The 19,345-nt window shown below is 43.3% G+C and overlaps 2 protein-coding genes across 3 annotated transcripts; one reads left to right on the forward strand and one right to left on the reverse strand.

The window, feature by feature from the left end:
• Positions 1-1,667: 1,667 nt before the first annotated feature.
• csrnp1b (cysteine-serine-rich nuclear protein 1b) lies at positions 1,668-14,542 on the forward strand. Of its 2 annotated transcripts, XM_023407907.2 has the most exons (5): positions 1,668-1,884; positions 8,246-8,444; positions 10,454-10,713; positions 10,804-11,100; positions 11,243-14,542. In XM_023407907.2, the coding sequence occupies exons 2-5, from the start codon at positions 8,264-8,266 to the stop codon at positions 12,245-12,247; spliced, it is 1,743 nt and encodes a 580-aa protein (XP_023263675.1). In that variant the 5' UTR covers positions 1,668-1,884; positions 8,246-8,263; the 3' UTR covers positions 12,248-14,542. The 2 variants fall into 2 exon arrangements, with proteins under 2 accessions (XP_023263675.1, XP_023263677.1); XM_023407909.2 differs by lacking the exons at positions 1,668-1,884; positions 8,246-8,444 and adding an exon at positions 9,277-9,545.
• Positions 14,543-15,961: 1,419 nt separating this feature from the next.
• On the reverse strand, positions 15,962-18,124 carry LOC111656276 (chymotrypsin-like elastase family member 2A). Its single transcript, XM_023407936.2, has 8 exons — positions 18,026-18,124; positions 17,785-17,879; positions 17,429-17,535; positions 17,182-17,310; positions 16,807-16,943; positions 16,545-16,690; positions 16,140-16,289; positions 15,962-16,043 (listed from the first exon to the last, which is right to left on the reverse strand). Exons 1-8 carry the CDS (start codon positions 18,057-18,059, stop codon positions 16,026-16,028), a joined length of 816 nt encoding a protein of 271 aa, XP_023263704.1. The 5' UTR covers positions 18,060-18,124; the 3' UTR covers positions 15,962-16,025.
• Between the last annotated feature and the right edge of the window lie 1,221 nt (positions 18,125-19,345).

The following is a 19,345-nucleotide window of genomic DNA, read 5'->3' on the forward strand; positions in this document are numbered from 1 at the left end:
TGAACTATTTAAAAACCCAACTTCCTCATATTTAAATTGTCACATTGCACAGTTTGTATAAGGACACGAATGGAAATGAATCGGAAATATAAAGATTTTGTATTTTCAAAGTAAAGGTATAAATGCTGTTTCAAAGCCGTCTTTGTGCTGTCAGGAATCGTTCATGTAGTTGTTTTTGTTGCTGTAAAAGTAGTCAAACTCAAAGCAGCGGTTCTACATTTTGGAGCAGAGTCTCCTGTGGTTACCCGGCAGCTGCTCCAAGCCAAGAAACAGTCCAGCACATAACCCCCAGAAAATATCAGATGTCATTTTTACATTTGTTTATTTATTTGTTTTTATTATAAAGTATCAAATAATGAGCCTTGGAGGTGGCACCTTATATTTCATGTAAAGATATGAGAGCGGCATCAATCACCTCATGGAACTCTCAGCCAACCAAATGAGCTTATTTCCCAAAATTATGAACTATTCCTTTAAGGACACTGAGTCTAAAAATACAAGAAAGACAACATCCACCATGTGTAAATATTTAGGTTAAATTCCCATAAAGTTGCTAAAATCCAGAGGACATAACTTCAGTGTCCTAAATGGCAGCTAAAAAGAGAAGTCATGACTCCGAGTCCATTTACTGGCTTTTCTGGACCTTTCAGCCGTATCTCATGGTATTCCCCAGTGGTTGGAATTAAGTGATGTTTTGTTTTTAAGAATGTATTTATGATTATTTCTTTATGGTAAAGACAGTTGTTTCCTCTGAAACCATAGTTCACTTTTGTGTTCCATGAAAAAGAAAGTGAGTCATAATTTCATAGAGCTTAGTCAGTGTTTTCCTTTGACTGGAAATAAGCCACACCACACATCATTACAGCACCTCCCACGTCATTATTAGTGAAGATGTTGTTCGTCCAGTGGTGATAGAGCTCTTCACTTTGCTCACATAGATAATAATCTGGGGATCCATACAAGTGGCTCATAGAAGTTCCCAGCAAGTTAGGACGAAATTGCATTCAAGAATTGTTATTATTATGTGAAGATGGGAGATGTTTCAGGGATGACTGTGATCTGAGTTTCACTGTTGGCTCTTATTGTCAGTTCAGTACAAGCGACAGTAGAATACAACAGAAATTAGATTCTTATGAATATTACAGAGTATCAGAATATTGTATTGTGTATATTATATGTGTGTGTGTGTGTGTGTGTGTGTGTGTGCACATATATATGGTCCTAGTTTTTACTTGTTTCTAATGTTTTTTATTATTCTATAGGAGACTGATTGCAATTTGTAGTTGGGATTAATAAGGTTTTTTCTATCTATCTATCTATCTATCTATCTATCTATCTATCTATCTATCTATCTATCTATCTATCTATCTATCTATCCATCCATCTATCAATCTATAGCATCAAAATATTTTCACAAACTCACCACCAGAGGCTCACCCTCACCCCTCAGTAGCTCAATGGTGAGTACATATTATTTTTTTTTTATGTGACATTTTATCTAGTAGGCTATTAATACAACGGCTAAGCATATGTAATATCTGATGCAGGTAGTACGGGTACAGTAACATAGGAGGACGGGCAGGAAGCGGCGTGGGCAGCCTCCCTGTGTCACCGCCTGCGTCAGACCAGACGCCAGGAGGGAGTTTTCCACTGACGAAAAAGGCTGCGCTTCTCGGCAGTCTGCTACAGACAAGGGAAGCGCTTCAGCTGGTACGGAGCCCCGTGCGGCAGCGAGACACACAGACAATAGCACCGAGAGCCGTGTATATGCGGGGATAAGCGCTGTATTTATTTGTGCCATTTGGATTACTTCCACCGTTACCCCATCGGCTGTTTATCCAACGCTATTTTGTCACTAATGGTGATCGGATACTTGAATTGGTGGTGAGTACAAGCAGAATCGGGAGTTCGCTGTTGGGTTATTGAACACCGTAATTTATGTGTTTAACCTCAACGGAGGAGGGAAACCAAATAGTTTGAATGTTCTTTCCTCTGTATCGGAGTCATTTAAATGGAGTATTTGTGTAGCGGTGTGAGGAAATCCCGTCAGAGATGAATTCTCGTGGTTTAGTGGACGGATTTTCTTTGAGAACACACTTTACATTTAGTCGCGTTCCTTTTAACTTGACGGTTCATTGTATAAATATTGACACGGTCGGCTGCTCGTTCAAGTGAGTTTAGACTAACTGGCTTCGTGTGTAGTTCAAGCACAGGTGATCACAATCTGATAACGGCGAAGAATTAGAATAATTTGTTGATTTAGGCGAGATTCCAACAATCCGCTTCATTCACTTATTGATTCGTATATCGATCGCTGATTATTCATGTTGGTAGTAACTTCGCAGCTCACGTCGGGAATGTCTCGCTTTGCATTTCGCCCGTGTTTTCGGCTGTGGATTCATTTATGTGAACTGTTGATGAGGTCGGCTTTGTGTATTCAGCCCGTGTGGAGTTGTTCTTGTTCACCTCAGCGGTGCTGGTGCGCCTCTTGTAACTAGAGCGACTCCTGAAGGCACTACATCTGAGCACACAGCTGACAGGGCTGCTGTCATTACAATTAGCATTAATCACGAGGAGTGATCGGGTCAGCGGGGAGAGAGCACTGGCTGGCCTCAGGACCTGCACCTTCGGCCAGATTTAATCATTGATTTTTGATTGATGATTGATTGTCTAACCGTTCACACTTTAGGCTGCGAGCCAGGTGAGCTCCTTCATTGTTTGAACAATTTCCCCTCAACAGCACATGTATATATTCACTTATCATAATCAGTCACGGTGACGCATTAATGACCAGAAGTTTGTGTTGATGTGATAGACAGAAGAAGCTGTCATGCGTGCGTTTTTCCAGGTATGACACTGTTGTCTGAGGCTTTTATTTTATAGAGCCAGACCGTATCTGCTTTTGATAAAGCGACTGAATCAATTTAATCGTCTCTCGCGCGACCTCACCCGGATCATTTTTGGAATCATGTTTTCTGGAAATAGGCTACAGAGAGCTGAATGATCCTTTGTTTACAGGAAAGGAATATAGCACTTGATGCTGTCTGTTTCATGTGGTATGCATTTCCAAGGAAGGTGCAGTGATGTTAAAAAATCAAATTAAATCTTTATCTCTGCTTATATAACATCATTTTCCATTTTACACCCCAGCCCCCAGGGAAAAATAATAATAATAACTAACCAGTTTGTTGCCCCCTGCATGAAAACGAACTTAAATGACATCAAGGCACCAAAAGCTCATGTGCAATATTTGGAGTAATTTCAACCATGACAAACACCATCCATACACCCCCCTGACTCCCTCCTCTCCATCATATGATCCTGCACTCGTCTAACCTTGTGGTGCCTGCAGCTGTTAGACACAGCATAGATAATCTGGATGGCCACTTCCTGTGCACTGCAGTGTATATTTCACAACCTCAGGAAGCTCACACACACACACACACACTCTTAGTATCTGTCTCCCCAGCTGGGGGAGGCAGCAGCAGCAGTAGTTGTAGTGCTGGGTTCAGACAAGGTTGTCTGTGCCTGCCTCATTTTGGTCACGCAGGATGGCCCCCACACTTTTGTGCTCGGAGACAGGGAAGGGGAGGGGAGGGGAGAGGGGTGTTGCAGGGACTCTGCCGGCGGTGTCCCACACACACACACACACACACACACACACACACACACACACACACACACCCAAAGCTGCATGTTTGTTGCTAGCACAGTGTAATGCAAAGGAATTTTTCTCTGGAGATTCCCTTAACTTTGTTGTTTTTACGCACTGCACAGTTTCTGATCCATGCAAATATTTCTGCATAGTGACTACTGGACTGCTAGGCTTAGTTTTTTGGCTTTGTTTTTGGTTAACAGGAGAAGGAAAGTAACCTAGATCAGAAAGAGTGCAGTCTGACTCCTGCAGGCATCACCTGGCCATTCAAGTTTGGCCTGCATAACAGATTAATGACAGCTGAGGGCATGTGAGGTCCACGTGCAAGCTAATACCGTGTCAGGTGGGGCAAAGAAAGGTAGCTCGCTCTGCTGAGAGCAGGACTTTCCAGTGGTTAGCAGTAGAAAACACATCTGGGTTAGATAGAGCCTGTGTTCTTCTCCCGCTATTACAGCGAGAGTGCTGCTGCCAGAATGGAATTCCTGTGGCTTGGAGACATGACATTATTTATTTGTTTTGTACGATTCTCCCTCCGTCTTCCCACTACCTCTCCTTTTTGGAATCAGTGTGTGCACGGGTCGAGGCAGAGGAACAGAATGTTTCTGTGGCACAGTCTCAGCCAGCTTTGGGCTTCAGCGAGAACAACAGGCTCATAGAGGAGAAAACAGGAGCTCTCCCTGCTTTGTTCCAGCAGGTGGAGCGCTTCTGAGGAACAGCTGAGCTTAAGAAACCAGCCAGTGTTTCCCCAGCTGTGCAGGAGCCGGAATCCAGCTCACTGTCACCTTGATGGCTCCGATCAATTACCTCCGTCTTCTCAGTGACAGAGCTGGAAGTGAGAGGTGTGATACCTTGAAGCCTGGAGGAGGAGTGTAGGGGGGGGGGGCCTGCCCAGACACGCTCCCACACACACAAACAGACTCCCAGGCTCATCATTATCACATTTTATGAGCACTCAACTCAGTCAGTCATTCAGACACTGCACTTGGTTGTCAGTGTGCCATGTAAATGCTCTCGGCTGGCTGAGATTAGTGCAACTTGTCGCTCCCACCCTCACTGTTATCAGCTGCTAAGGGGCAGAGCAAGGGGGCAAAGTCAACTGTGACTTGTCCTGTTGGGCTGAGGGGGCAGAGAAGGGCAGTTCAAACTGGCTCCTGGTTGATGTCTCTTTAAATGCACGGATGCATTTTATTTTGGTAGATTTTTTTAGATTTTTCTTGGATTTATGAACAATTTTGGGTTTTCTGTTTTTTTTCTTGCTCTTATATAATAAATGTGTTTCGTCAAACTGACCTAGAGATGAAGTTAGGGATCAAAAAATCCCTTTGAGCAGTTATATTAAGTGAAGAAGTAGAGTAATGTCACACTATAAATTTTTTATTGCATCTTATTTTGCAAAATGGTCTTAATAAGTGATTGATTAAAGCTGCCTTTTTCTACATCCTGTTCAAATAGTTTAAGATTCCTTAAGCTGTCTGCAGATAAAATAGAAATGAATTGGGATTCTGAAGTCATATTAACAGCCTGTAGCTGCATGTATCAAGATAATGTTATTCGACTGACATAGTTATGCATCTGACTCGAGCTGTGTAGTGCTTCTGGTGACAAATCTCCTCACTCCAGATTTATCTTCCCAACTCTGTGACAACTGGCTGGGGAGCACCTCAGCGGATGCGTTCCTTATCTGCTGCCTGTGTGCGGTTGATGGAATGACAGTAATGCATAATTTAGTGCGCGTTGAAAACATGCTGTGCTCCATCTCTGGCTCGGCTGTCCGATCACATCCATTCTCCTTTTAGAGCAGACATTCACGGGCAGCGCTTTCTTGAGGAGCCAGCTCTGAATTCTTCTCTTTTATCTTTTTTTCCTCCTTCCCCTCCACCCTTTTGCAAATGAGTCATTGCACGATTGTTGTCTTTTTAGCCTCGGTCCCTTGTTCCATCCGCTCGCCCTGCTCTCTTGGCCTTGTTCTGTGGGTGAAGCGGCTGAGCCGGCTGAGAAGCTCCAGATTGACTACAAGCCGTCCCCTTGCCAGGATTAACCTCTCGCCATTGTTTCTGCCCGTTGAACAGGATTAACAAATCAATGTGTCAGGTAGACTGCAGTCAAGAGACAATGACCCAGTTCTGACACCACTGCCCCCCACCCCTCTCCCTCTCCTCCCCTTCTGCCTCACTGCAGCTTTTAATTAAAAAGACTTTGCTTAGCTGGCGCTATGCACTCCCTTGAGGATGCCTCACAGCTTTGTTTTCATTTTTTTTCACAAGGAATTGGGGGTGGGAGTGATGGCAAAAATGTAAGGTGAACCCATGTGTGCTCCCCTTTTCTCGCGCACAGAGATATATTTATAAATATATATATATATATATATATATATGCTGTGCTGTGGTGTTCGGAGCACACATGTTGTCTGATAAGTGAATACAAAAGCAACAGATGCTGCACCCAGGTGTTTCTAAACAGTTTCAAGGCAAATCCCATGATCTGATAATATTAGTAGCTGTGAAAGGCATTTGGAGATTATTTCCTGCTCGAGTAAGCTGATGGATGGGAATTAAGCGACTGCTTTTTCTCATCGGCCGGGTAATGTAAAACACACGGAAGCACTGAGGTGGCCACAGTGCGGAGGAAGCCTTTTTGTTTGTTGCAGAGACAGTATGAGCCAGCTTGACCTATTGCAAGGTGATTCATTCATCATACGTGCACTGGGGACAACAATATCTGACTGCAGCAATAACAATAACTCCCTATACAGCTGCATAGCTGCCCCCACCGCCTGTACAAAGGTGTCAGCCTCTTGCCCTTGATTCTGACTTCTCCTTTATCCTTGTCAAAGGGAGGACTGGTTTTGCATAATTGCTCCCTGTTGCATGTAGAAAATGACCCCCCCCCTCCTTGCTTACTTGCTTTTTTTTTTTTCCTCTCCTCCTCCTCTCTGAGTGCTGACACTTGCATAACACCCTGATAAGGCAAACGAAGCATGCAGGTCACACATGAAGTTCCTCTAAAATCATTGGCGGATCTCTGACCTATTCAGTCTTTGATGAATTTAGTTGACAGTTTAGTAATTGACATAGTTGGGTCTTAAATTTAACTTGGTCTAATGCAAATTTAAAGATCCTAACTCTGCAATTATCCCCCCCCCAAAAAATCTATGAAGCCAAAAAAGAAACGGCGTGCAAAAATGATCTTTGACAGTGAGCAATTTTGACAAAATTATAGGTATTACCATGCAAATATTTGAACAAACACGGCTAAAAATAACCAAAAATTGAAGTGCATATATAACCCGCTCAAACTGCAGCAGCTGCAAGTGATTTGGCTGAGAATCTGAAGACAGTAAACAGTTTGATGGTGAAATGATCTCTTTACGGGTGAAGTAAAACCCTCCTTTCCCATTCCACATCATTGTAGGGAGTTTCTAAGCTGGAGTAGAGCCCAGTCATGTCTTCCCCTTCCCCTCACTTCCTTCCTCCATCCACCCCTCCATCCCTCCTTGTTTAAGTTAGCAGGAGCTCGGCCACAGACAGCGATGATGACCTGTCTTGTCTTGTAGTCGCCTCGCGTTTCCCAGAAGTCGCAAAAGAGAGTTGCCTGTTATTCGTCAGAGCAAAGTGATGCATTTATGTCCCATAACCATAAAACACAACACCAGTAAACCTTCCTTCCCATCCAACATGTTAATTTTTCATGTCAGTGGTTTCTGCTCTTTCTTTTTTCTTTTTTCTTTTTCTCTCTTCCTGGAACAAATGGAGGAGACGGGAGGCTGATTTAGTTGAGTTTTGAGGGGTATTATCCCTCGTCGAAAATAAGATTTAAAGATATCAACAGGGCTCGTGCATGGAGGAGGTTTCACAGACATATTATATTATACACACACAACATTAGAGGGTAACTGGCATTCCTTCTCCTCAAGAGCTTTAACCGGTGATCATCTTTTTCATCTGTCTCTCTCTGTCTTCCTGTCTGTCTCTCTCAAGGGATTGATTGTTTTTACCGCTGAACCAGCAGCCCCTCTGCTCTGAAAGAATGCATTCAGGAGTTGCATTGCAAAACATCTTGACTATGCATAGCTGTACATGTTCACTATGAGGACCATGTGAGCGCGTTAAACGGGGACAAGCGGCTAATTCGCCCCGCTTTGGCCTGCTGCTGACGGCTGCCTTAAGGGAAGGATTGAAATGAAAAGTCCACGGCTGGATGATCGGGTCACCTTTTGCTCGGTCCTTTATCTAATCAATGCGTTTGCTGAGCTGATGGGATTTGGAAAAGAGGGTGTAGGGTCCAGTAATTGTTGACTTGTGTGAATAGGCCTGATTGATTGCTTCCTGTGCCATGGCGAACTCCCACTCTCAGCTGAGTGCAGCAAGAGGCTGGGATGCATGCGGTCTCACATGGCCAAGCACAGGACTCGCATGTGTGCCAATAGCATTCGCAGAAAGCCTGTGTGCGCACAATAGCTTCCGTGCAACTTACAGACGATGTCAATTTATTTTTGCTCCGAAGATAAAAATCGGACTCCTCCGTGATCAAAGATGTTAAATTAAGTATGGATGATTTACTAATAACCCCTCCCTCTGCTCCCTCCTGCAGATTGCTCGCACTAGCGCCATGAGTGGGCTTCTCAAGAGGAAGTTTGAGGAGGTGGATGAGGACCCATGCTACTCCTCACCCTCACCCTCCTCCCTCTCCTCTGCCTGCTCAGGCTGGGACTCGGAGGGGGAGAGCTGCTACTCGGACACCCTGGATTCCACTCCCAGCAACCCCAGCTCCCCAGCAACAAATTTCAACAGTAAGTGTCCTCTTCCAACAACAATAAATCATAGAAAGAGCTGATGGTACATACTTAATGTGTTCTCCCGCCTTGTCTTTACTGCTCCACGGAGGCTCTGATAACAAACCCATAAAAATTGGTGGTGTGGGGGGGGGGTGGATTAAGGAATTTAGGCAGCTGGCAGCCCATGAAACACTTCACAGAAATGATTTCAGACTTCTGCAATGAATACCCCTTTTGATTTCATGCCCTAAAGCTGCAAAATGGCTAATCGCATTATGCAGTGGCTGCTCACCTTGGCTCCATCTCCACCTTCTTCCCAGAGCCTTGCAGACAGACAGAGCCTCACCTGTCTTTGAGAGATGTGTGGGTTGAGCACCTTCAGGGGGGGCGGGGGTGTGTGTTTCTGTCTGGACCCGGGTGCGTCTGCTGGCCTTTGGGGGACCGGTCGTGGGTCGGAGAGGGATTGTAGTGTAGGGGGAGAAGGGCAAACAGTTGTGAGGTTTCCAGGATGGTGGGGCAGGGTGCCAAGAAGAGAAGCGTGGCAGGTTGCCAAGGCTGGGAACACACAGAGCCTTGTCTGAAGCCCGGGCATGCACCCAGCACAGGTGCTGAAAAAGGCTGAGTGAAGGGATATAAAAAAAAAAAAAAGGGAGGTAGGTCAATCAAGAAAAGAAGGCACGCAGACACATCTAGAAGAGTAGATTGGGTTAGACTATTATAGTCTAGTGTTTGTGTTGGATGGAAAGTTGTTTGCCATTGTAAACCGATGGGGTAAAAAAAAAAAAAAGGGCCAGCAAGGCTATCCCATTTAGAGGCAGTGGGAGAAGGTGTCATTTGTCTTCTGCAGGTGTCATAAGGCTGACTGGATTTGATGGATGTGAAGCCGAACCTGGCAGTTTATTTCATCTGCGTCACCCCTAGCGGCGGATTAGAGACACAGTGAGGCTGTTGTGAGCTTTTCTTCCCCAGAGCTCCTATTATCACACCGAGCACTCGGATTTTCCCCGTTTGACTTCTGTCACGTTTCGAGGCGTGTTGTTCGGTGTGGGTCACAAGAAAAAGCTCCTTGGCTGAGAAAATAGGAATCTACAGGCAGTTTCCCACCTCATAATAAAGGTAATTCTCAACACATGTTGAGTATTATCATCCTTTTTCTGCTCACACACACATTAAAAGAAAAAAAAAACATTGGCTCTGGCGGCTTAAGCAGAGGAAAAAGTTGCTTGTCTGTAAGTGAGGCTCAAAAGTCGTGGTGAATATTCCCGGGCTGAGGAAGTGGAATTTATAATAAAGCTTAAATAATTGTTGGGCTTGTTCCCACATATGGTTCCACTTTGATTCCCATATGGTTTTATTGTATTTGTCTGGGTATAGAAAGATGGCTGGCTGCTGTTGGTCCTGAATGTTTTTAACAGAGAAAGGACCTTTGACTCTATTGTGACTTTACTGGTCCTTTTTTGTGGGGATTGTCAGCTGGTCAGGGAGTACAGGGTGGGCTGTTTTTATTCCTGTCCTGAGAGCTCTGCTTCCACCCTCCACCCTCCATCCTCCACCCCATCCGGAAGCCTCAAGCCTTTTACTCTCCTTGGTTTGTGATCCTGGCAGTTCTGCTTCCTCCACTGTGCTGGCCACCAAAGGGAAATTCCTGGGCTGGGTGTTTTTTTTTTGTGTGTGTGTGTGTGTGTGTGTGTGTGTGTGTGTGTGTGTCACACAGTAGGACAAGAAACAAAGCTGGAAGGATTCTTGCAAGTTTAGATTTCACTTTACAGGATGTAAGTGTGCTGGACTCCTGTTAGCAGTGTTGTTTAATTGGGTACATGATAAGGCTTGGTTGAGGACTAGGGCAATGAATCAGAGGGGTGTCCTTTTACAGTCTGTTCAGCAGGGTTTGCACACATGAGAGGAATTCAAGTGATGGGGCATTCTGCCATCTAGTGGCACATAGCAGTAGTTATTGCAGTGACAGTCAATTCTCTTTTTTAAAAAAAAAAAGTATTCTAAGTCTGTGCTTTCTCCATCCACAGCAACATCCATCCTTAAGAAAGCCAAGAGACCACGGCGGGGCAATGTGACCTTTGACCAGGTGACGGTGTTCTTCTTCCCTCGGTGCCAAGGCTTCACCAGTGTTCCCAGTCGCGGAGGATGCACTCTGGGCATGATGCAGCGCCACAGCGCGCTCCGCACATACACGCTTGCGGAGTTTGCTGTGGAGCAGCGGCTTCTACGCCGGGAAAAATTCCTCAACAGACTCAGGGAGGAGAAGCTGGAAGCTCTCAAATTAAAGGTAAGCAAAGTTGCTCAGACACCCGTGAAGTTCTAAAATCATGGCGTTATCCAGTGTGACAATTAAACACGCTCCCGTTGTTCTCTCTAGCTGACCAAGAACGGAACCCAGGAGAGTGAGGAGGCGGAGCAGCTGACGGTGGACGACATCCCCGAGCAGGACATCGACATTAGCGGGGCCAACCTCGACGAAGGCTCTTTCCTCCAGCCTTACCCGTCGAAACGCCGCTACGCGCTGCTCAAAGCTGCCGGTGTGAAGAAGATCGACAAGGAGGAGAAGAGGCAGCTACATGAGCTGAGGATCTCCAGGGAGAACTGCGGCTGCGACTGCCAGGGCTTCTGCGAGCCAGAGACGTGTAGCTGCAGCCTCGCCGGCATCAAATGTCAGGTGAGAGCTGAAAATCCCCTAAAACTATATGCTCAGGTGGATTTAGAGGTCGGATAAAAACAACACCCAAACACAATACAGCTGGGGGTTTATGTTACATGTATATGACAATCAATTTGACTGTTTCTTCTCCTTCTTACAGATGGATCATTCCTCTTTTCCATGTGGCTGCACCAAGGACGGCTGCGGAAACACAGAGGGTCGCATCGAGTTCAACTCCACCAGGGTACAGACGCATTACATCCACACTATCATGAAGCTGGAGCTGGAGAAGAGGCTGGAGGAGCAGTCGAGCACAGAGGAGGAGGAGGAGGTGAACACAACGGCGGCCTCTGCCTCCGTACCGGCGGCGCCCTCCTTCCCCTTTAGCTCAGAACTGGCGGCAGCTGGAGAGAACAGTTGCAGCAGCGACATGACGGACTTATCAGACTCCTCGGGTCAGAGTGAGGACTCTGAGGCAGGCGAGAGCCCGTGTGAGCACCGAACCCAGCTGGATGTGGACGAGAAAGGGCTGAGCCGTATCCTCAGCTTCAGCGAAACAGAGAACTGCTCGAGAAGTAGCAGGGACGGTGGGGATAAGAACAGTAAAGACACTTGCTGCCAGGATCAACGGCAAGAGCAACAGCAGCCATCTACAGAGACGTTTAGTAGCTTTAGCATGGTGGACTTTGCAGACGAGAATGACAATATAGACGCCCCACTGTTGGACTCTGCAGACGATCACACAGACAATCGAGCAACAGCCATTTCAGAACTTTTGGATGAGAACGCCAACCAGGGAAATGCCCTATTCCATAGCAGTAGCGTGCCACACACACCCTCCCCTACCATCGATCGCTCGGCGAGCTACAACATGGACCTGAGCCTCTCCTCGGAGTCGGACCTGGAGTTCTTTGACGGTTTCCCCTGCTTGGGGTCCAGCTCGCTCTACAACTCCCTCAAGGAGTACGAACACATGGACAACTTTTTTCAGTTTCAGTTGCCTAGTTACCCCAGCTTCCCTGCGGCTAATGACCCCGGGACCTGCCTCCTGGAGTCACTGATTGGCCTTTCAGAGTCCGTCCCCGAACCCCCTGCCACATTTACAGACAATCAGCTGTTGGAGGAAGCCATGAAATTGTCTGTGATGGAGTCTGTGAAAGTTTGACAAAACGTGAAAATCTTTGGACAGTGCAAGTGGGGGAAAAAAAAGGGGGGGGGGGGGTTGGGAGTGGACTGATCATGCACATAAGATGTCAATGTCAACATGTTTGATTTTAGAGGAAGCTGTGATTTCCCTCTTGCCTAATAAATGTTTAAATTCCAGACTTGCCTTCAAAATGTTAGCAAAGCAATTTGGGATTAATGCTGTGTGAGATGGCAGCTAGTGTTAAAAGTGAAAAGATACTGAATAGAGATCAATTTGACCAGGCCCATAGAAAACCAATGATGGCTCTCAATTCCTAAGAAAGCTCTTTTAACCAAACTAAGATCACCAACCATATGCTAAACAGGAAATCAACTTTTTAATGGGGCCAGGTTGGGTATCTCAACACAGCTGAATGTGCACCTCAGGGATTTTTTTCTAGCTTTCTAGCTTTTGGAGGCAATGTATGGTGACCATTGCTGTGATGGCCTTCATATGAAACCCAGAGTCAAATCACAACATAGTCCTGTTCATGTCCTCCCTGTGGGCTTTACACCCAGGTGACTTGAGTAGGTGGGGGTCCTCCCTGTGTTGTATCCTGAAGCTAGTGGACTCTTTCTCCTCAAGATCTCTCCCAAGGGTCTTATATGGTACAAAAAAGAAAATCCCTCTAAAAGCTCCTCGGTCAGCACTTTATCTGTGAAAATAGTTATGTATGAATAGGCATTGTTTTGGTTGTGTGGGGTCGATTCAACAGTTCAACGCTAAATTATGGAGTTTCTTATTTATGAGCTGGGTATCTAGAAATAATGGCTCATACCATTAAAATCTGTAGCTGTATTATCTTTATTACCTTTGTTTTAAATTATTTCCTTTTATGATTTTAATTTTTATTTATTTCTGATAAAGCCTACTTTCACTCAAGAAGCACTGTGGTTATTTTCACCAGACAGTGCAATCTTCCTTCCTTTTTTCCATATCACGTTTAGGCATTGGTATGGGAAATGGGACCACAAGTCCATCAGAAAGTATTTAATATCTATTCTCTTATACATTTAACTTTTTTTTTTTTTAGTAAGTTATTATGTCATTATTTCATTAGTTATTTAATTTAAGACTTTTTGGCAATAAAAATGGGCTGTTGTGAAGTTTACTGGATGTGCCTGCTTATCAGGGGAGCCATGCCTGCAAATGGTGTGTGCACAGTGCTTCCATTTAAGCTTTGGGACTGAAAACTGTGGAATCTCCCTAATCACTGAAACTAAATTATGGGTCTATTGTATTGCTGCCTATAATGTAACCATAGAAAATTACACTAATATTTTGTAACTAATTTATGTAGGTTGACAAAAGAATTCTAATCACTGACAAATTGAATATTTTATTAAGAAATCAAAATGAGTAATTTTCAATCCGGGACAACCTTTGTAATATATGAATTATAGAGAAATGTATACTTATGAAGGTTATTGCTCTCTAGCATTCTGAAGTATTTTTCATAGGCAGTCTTATGGTTAGATATCTTAGCGAAATGCCACTAAAACTGAGTAAATTGAAACAGATCAATTTGATTGTACTCTGAATTTTTTGGAAGTCTGTGACTTGGGTTACAACATGTTATAAATTACACATGTAAAGGGATTTGTGGATAAAAACTGCATATATTATACAATTTTTATCGCACACGCAAAACCCTGCAAATCGAAGAGTTGCCTCATTAATTACAGGACAAGACCTTTCAAAGGTGATTGTGCTGTCACCTGTGTTGAGGGACACTAGAGAGTTGATGTACATATCTCACCCTTTCTACAACTGTTTCAACAGCCTTTCTGGACCCTTTAGAAATTATGCATGCAGGTCCTGTTTGTTAAAACTTGTTCTAATTAATTGTATACTTTGAAAAGTGCAGAGTGCACATTGGAAATGTATTATTCGCTTTTTGCCTTTTTGATTACTTTCAAATCCATCCAATACATGTTCTTATGCCATGAAGAGGGCACTGATTTTTGCAAGCAAACATTTGTTTCTCTTGTACAAAACATCAATTCTCATGAAGAAATGGCAACAGTGAGTGTTTTATCAATGTAATGTATTACAGTACAGCTTTTTTTAATTTTATTTTCAAAGAACGTGTCTTACTTTTTGCCTTTTGTGTTGTACATATTTCTGCTTGAATGGTCCTGCAGAGCAAACAAAGCTGCTTTATTTTTTACATATTCACACTTTAACCTGCTGTTCAAAAACAGTTTCTTTCATCTAAGCCATTTTGACAGCCTGTCCCTCCAAATAATAATAAAAAAAAAAACATTTTCTAAATGCTTGACTCTGTTGTTTGTCATATGCTGTTTTTTGTTATATGCAGCGGTGGAAGAAGTATTCAGATCCTCCATCGAAAGTTACCGTAAAGTTTTCCCTGAGACTGGTTTATCATCATTATTATTATTATATGATGTTATTAGTGTTAGGGGTGGCATGGTGGTGCAGTGGTTGGCACTGTTGCGTCACAGCGAGAAGGTTCTGGGTTCGAACCGTGGGCCTTGGGCCTTCCTGTGCGGAGTTTGCATGTTCTCCCTGCGCCTGCGTGGGTTCTCTCCGGGTGCTCCGGCTTCCTCCCGCCGGCCAAAGACATGCACATTTGGTTAATTGGCGATTCTAAAGTGCCCATAGGTGTGAATGTGTGCGCAAGTGGTTGTTTGCCCCCACAACCCTACAAGGATAAGCGGTGAATGGATAGAATAGATGGATGAATTATTAGTGTTACTGATGTAATGCATAATGAATAAGAATAAGCATTTCACTGTCGTAGATGATTGAGGTGGAGCTAGTTTTAGCTGCTTTGTACAGTGTGTTGTTTTGCGTTGTGGTTCCCTACCTAAGGGTCAGGCTCTTCCAAAGACTCGCAAGATAAATCTTACAGGTCATAAAATTATTAATGTGAATGGGGAATCAACTTAATGCCACATAATAAACCTCTGATGCATTCATGCCATTTAGATTTAGAGGCAGAGGACAAGCAAATGTGCCCATACAGTTGCTTTTTTTACCATCTTATGTACATTTTATTGTCGTCTTTCTATACCATTAAAGGCGATATACAGTTCACAGCATATGCACTGAAATGGCATTCTTTATGTGTTTTTTTTGTGCAAACCACTGGAATTCATCTGTGGTTTCTGGTCTCCATGGTTAAGAGAAAAACACCCACTTCTTGTGATGTCATGCTGTAGCCTCCTGACTACCACCACAAACATATGGCCCCGAGATTCCAGACAAGGAGGAAATGTCGGGCCTGTGACTGCACATAGCTCACATTTGGTCACAATTAAGAAAATTTGGTTCTTTTCAGTGGATGTTTCAAGATTTTTTTTTTAGCTTTCTTTGATACATCAAAAAAAAAAGATTTACCTCCATGTTACTTCAGCCTTTTTAGCTAATGGAGGTCCAATCCCAAGAATTTTCCATCCTCTTGGACTTGGAACTAGAAAGGTCAGATTGTAAACCTTCCTACTTTTGTGACCCCTTTAACTGTGGCCCTGTTTGCAGATGTGCTGGTTGTAAGCAAAGTACAAAAGAAAAATGCATCCAATTAGAAAATAAAGACTGTGAGAAAGTACAGGAGCTCCAAGAAATGCATCAAAGTCTGAGTGCCAAGTGTAAACATGAGGCACTTTCGCCACCCTTTGGCTGAATTAAGAACTACAACCAAACACCTACTGCATATCAAACACAAATGACTTAAAGGCAGATGAATTTTATTTCACAGGTTCCATTTGATGGTTTGGGCAAAACACTGTGTCATCTAATAACCCTGTGTGACCTGAGGAAAGCATACAAAGAAAGAAAGAAAAGTCAGGCAACTGAAATATGGAGACATATTCTGAATCACATCATAGAGGCTATAGAGGAGGCTTACTGAAAAGATCCATTCCAGGAAGAAGGAGACCCTGGTGAAGACGGTGGGTTTAGTCACTTGGTTGCACATGCCAGATGGACCATAACTGACGACACCGTGGACTCTCCAAGCTCCGTCAGTGTAGCAGCTCAGGGGACCTCCAGAGTCGCCCTGAGACGGGTAGCAATAAGAGCAGACACAAGTAGTGGGTTTAAGAACCATGCAGTGAGAAGTAGGATGTTACCTCTCACTCAGCCTCTTTTATACACCTTAGCCAGTTATCTGCCGGGTGTTACCGTGGCAATGATAATTCCTAGTAACGTTGGTATTGTTGCGAGAATGATAATATCTGATTGAGTTGAGACAAACTGGTTTCATGACGACACTGCCTTGCATGAGGCAGATGCGTGCGTTTGTATACTGTACCTGGCAACCTGAAATGATCCCATCCCCTCCAGCACACACCATGGATCTCAGAGCAATGCTGCCCCACCATTCCGGCTGGGAGCAGACCGAATGCTCCACCACATTGATGGGAGCCACCTGGAGGACGGCAGGGACACTCCCTGAGTCTGCGAAGAGAGAGAGAGTAGGAATTTCTTTATTGAACGTGTGTGTGTGTGTGTGTGTGTGTGTGTGTGTGTGTGTGTGTGTGTGTGTGTGTGTGTGCGTGTGTGTGTCTACTCACAGTCCATAAGGCCCCAGCCGGTGATGTAGCAGATGAAATCATGAGGCAGCATCTGCTGAGGGGCGGGAAGGTCAGCAACAGCCACGTAGCCATTGTCATACACAGGATTAGCCAGTTTCATGATAGCAATGTCATTCCTAAGAGAAACATAAAAACATATAATTGTATCATGTAGCAGCAAACTCCTGGGTGTGAAAAAAAAAGCTTAAGTGCAAGTGTAATTAATATGTGATAGCCCTGTGGCTGACGAAGCACTTTTAAAATTGACCATCCCATCCACTTGTGAGGGAGAGTGGTAATACAGTATTTGCTCCCAGTTGTTGTCCCCACTTGTGATACTATTCCCTAGGGCAAATGCAATTGCTGTAGCTTTACCCTTTGGCAAGGTCGCCAGTCCACTGAGGATGGACATCAATCTTCTCCACACGGATGAACTGCTCACTGCCGTCATACTCATACAGGTTATACTCACCCACCACCACACGGTACTGACTAGCTTCCATGCTGACAGGGACATATGAAACAAAAACACAATATTACTTACAATAATCACAAATGCATGTGAAAATGTACAAGTGATAGGTGAATACTGATGCCAACAAGAACCACTCGCAGCCCCTACCTGAGGATACAGTGAGCTGCAGTCATGATGAAGAAACTATCAATAAGAGTTCCTCCACAGAGGTGGTAGTATGATCCGTCATTGTATGAGTCCATCTGGAGAGAGATCTGAGAGAAAACAGAGACCAAATACACACAGGTGGAGGATTTCGTGTTATTGCAGAGATCATTCTGTATGATTAGGACGAGAAGACCAGCGATATTCAATGAATTTGTTCAATAAGTAATAAGAAAATTCCACAGCAGCATTATAAACAAAAGCACTTGAGTACCTCAAATGCAGAACATGATTTTAATCAAGTCATTTCCAATACTGCAACAGTAGAGAATCACTGTGTGTGTGTTTGTAGGTTTTACCTGCCATCTCCAGGTGTTGGGTTTAGCATCGTGGCCTCCTATGACCCTCTCATTGTGCACGTTATGGTTGAAGGGTGCCTCAGCACAAATCAGCCCTTTGGTGTACATGTGAACATAAACAGAGTGTGCAATGGTAAAATTACTGTTTGTTTGTTTTTTTGTTTTGTTTTTTTAAATCAACAACAGCACTTAAAAAGTCTAGTGTTGTTGAAAATGGTGATGTATTTCTTGAAAAGCTTACCAATGCAGGATAGAAAAGCCACAAACCAAATCATGTTGGAGCAGTCCAGGATAAATGCAGTTCGCTTCTAACTATTTATATCAGTTTGAGACTGGAAGTCCTTCAGCAAGTATTAGGCAACCATTAAGTTTCCTGCCAATATCAGCAATTGATACGGATTATTCCAGATCGAATGTACTCTATGTCATGCCATATTGGAACAAATTAGGGAAAGTGTGGTAGTCAGCAACCATATATGTATATATATATATATATATATATATAAATATATATAGGCTATCTCAAAATGCATATAGTTATACTGTCAATATATTTGCATTTATATTTATATTTATATTTACATTTTTTCAATTTGGGAATTAGGTTTTTAAAGTAAAGCTCACATTTCTTATCATGGTGAGAAAAGTGCAGGTGCATTCATGTGAAGGCAAAGTCAGCTGAACCATCTGTAAAGAGCGAGGCTGGAAAGTTTCCTAGAGATAACTGTCTAAACTGATCAACAGCAAATGAATAGAAAAAATAATTCCACAGCCTGTTGATAGAGTTTGACCTTATTCAACCCCATGCTGTAAACAAGAGGACTATTCTTATTTCAGTCAAAGATACAGATGTGTAATTATGTAACACAAGCATAAATAATTATATGCATATCCAATTACATATAGAAATATCTGGAGGTAGCAGTTTATAAAATCAAATAAATATACATTTCTAAAAATACAATCCATTTAAATATAAAGTTTTAGTTATCTGCTTAACATTGAATGCATCTCTACACAAAACGTGCTATACAAACAAAGTTATCGTTTTTATTATGTTTTGTGGGAATATGGTGAGTGATTTCAGTAGTAAGTGTGACTTTAAAGTAAACTGGAGATTAAGTTCTGCCAGAACACATAAGACCTGTGTGTAGATGAGGGCGCAGTCCATATTCCTGACAGAACTTGTTCTTTCCAGATCTTCAAATTAATACAATATTCAGTGGTAACTGTAGCTGAATATAAAATGCTCCCTTTCTTTGGTGATAGGCTGAGAAAGGTTATTATTCTTGTATGCTAATTAAATATGGGAAATCAGATCATTTTAAAACAATTAAAACATTTTTCAACAAATCTGTTTATGTTTCCTCAAACATTTTCCATGTAAGGCCACAAACTGTCACATCTATTTGTGTTTACATCTTCTTTTTTTTATTAAATATCCAAATTCATGAATGAGATTGTGTATATTGTACACCAGCGTTGCCTGTTGTTAGGCAACCACGTAGCAGGCGCCGGCAAGGAGAGCTAATCGAACGCAGTTTGCGTGATAGCATCATGG

Source organism: Seriola lalandi, unplaced genomic scaffold (genome assembly GCF_002814215.2).
Source record: "Seriola lalandi dorsalis isolate HSWRI2012SDOR001 ecotype SW California unplaced genomic scaffold, Sedor1 jcf7180002054351, whole genome shotgun sequence".
NCBI classification, from domain to species: Eukaryota; Metazoa; Chordata; class Actinopteri; order Carangiformes; family Carangidae; genus Seriola; species Seriola lalandi.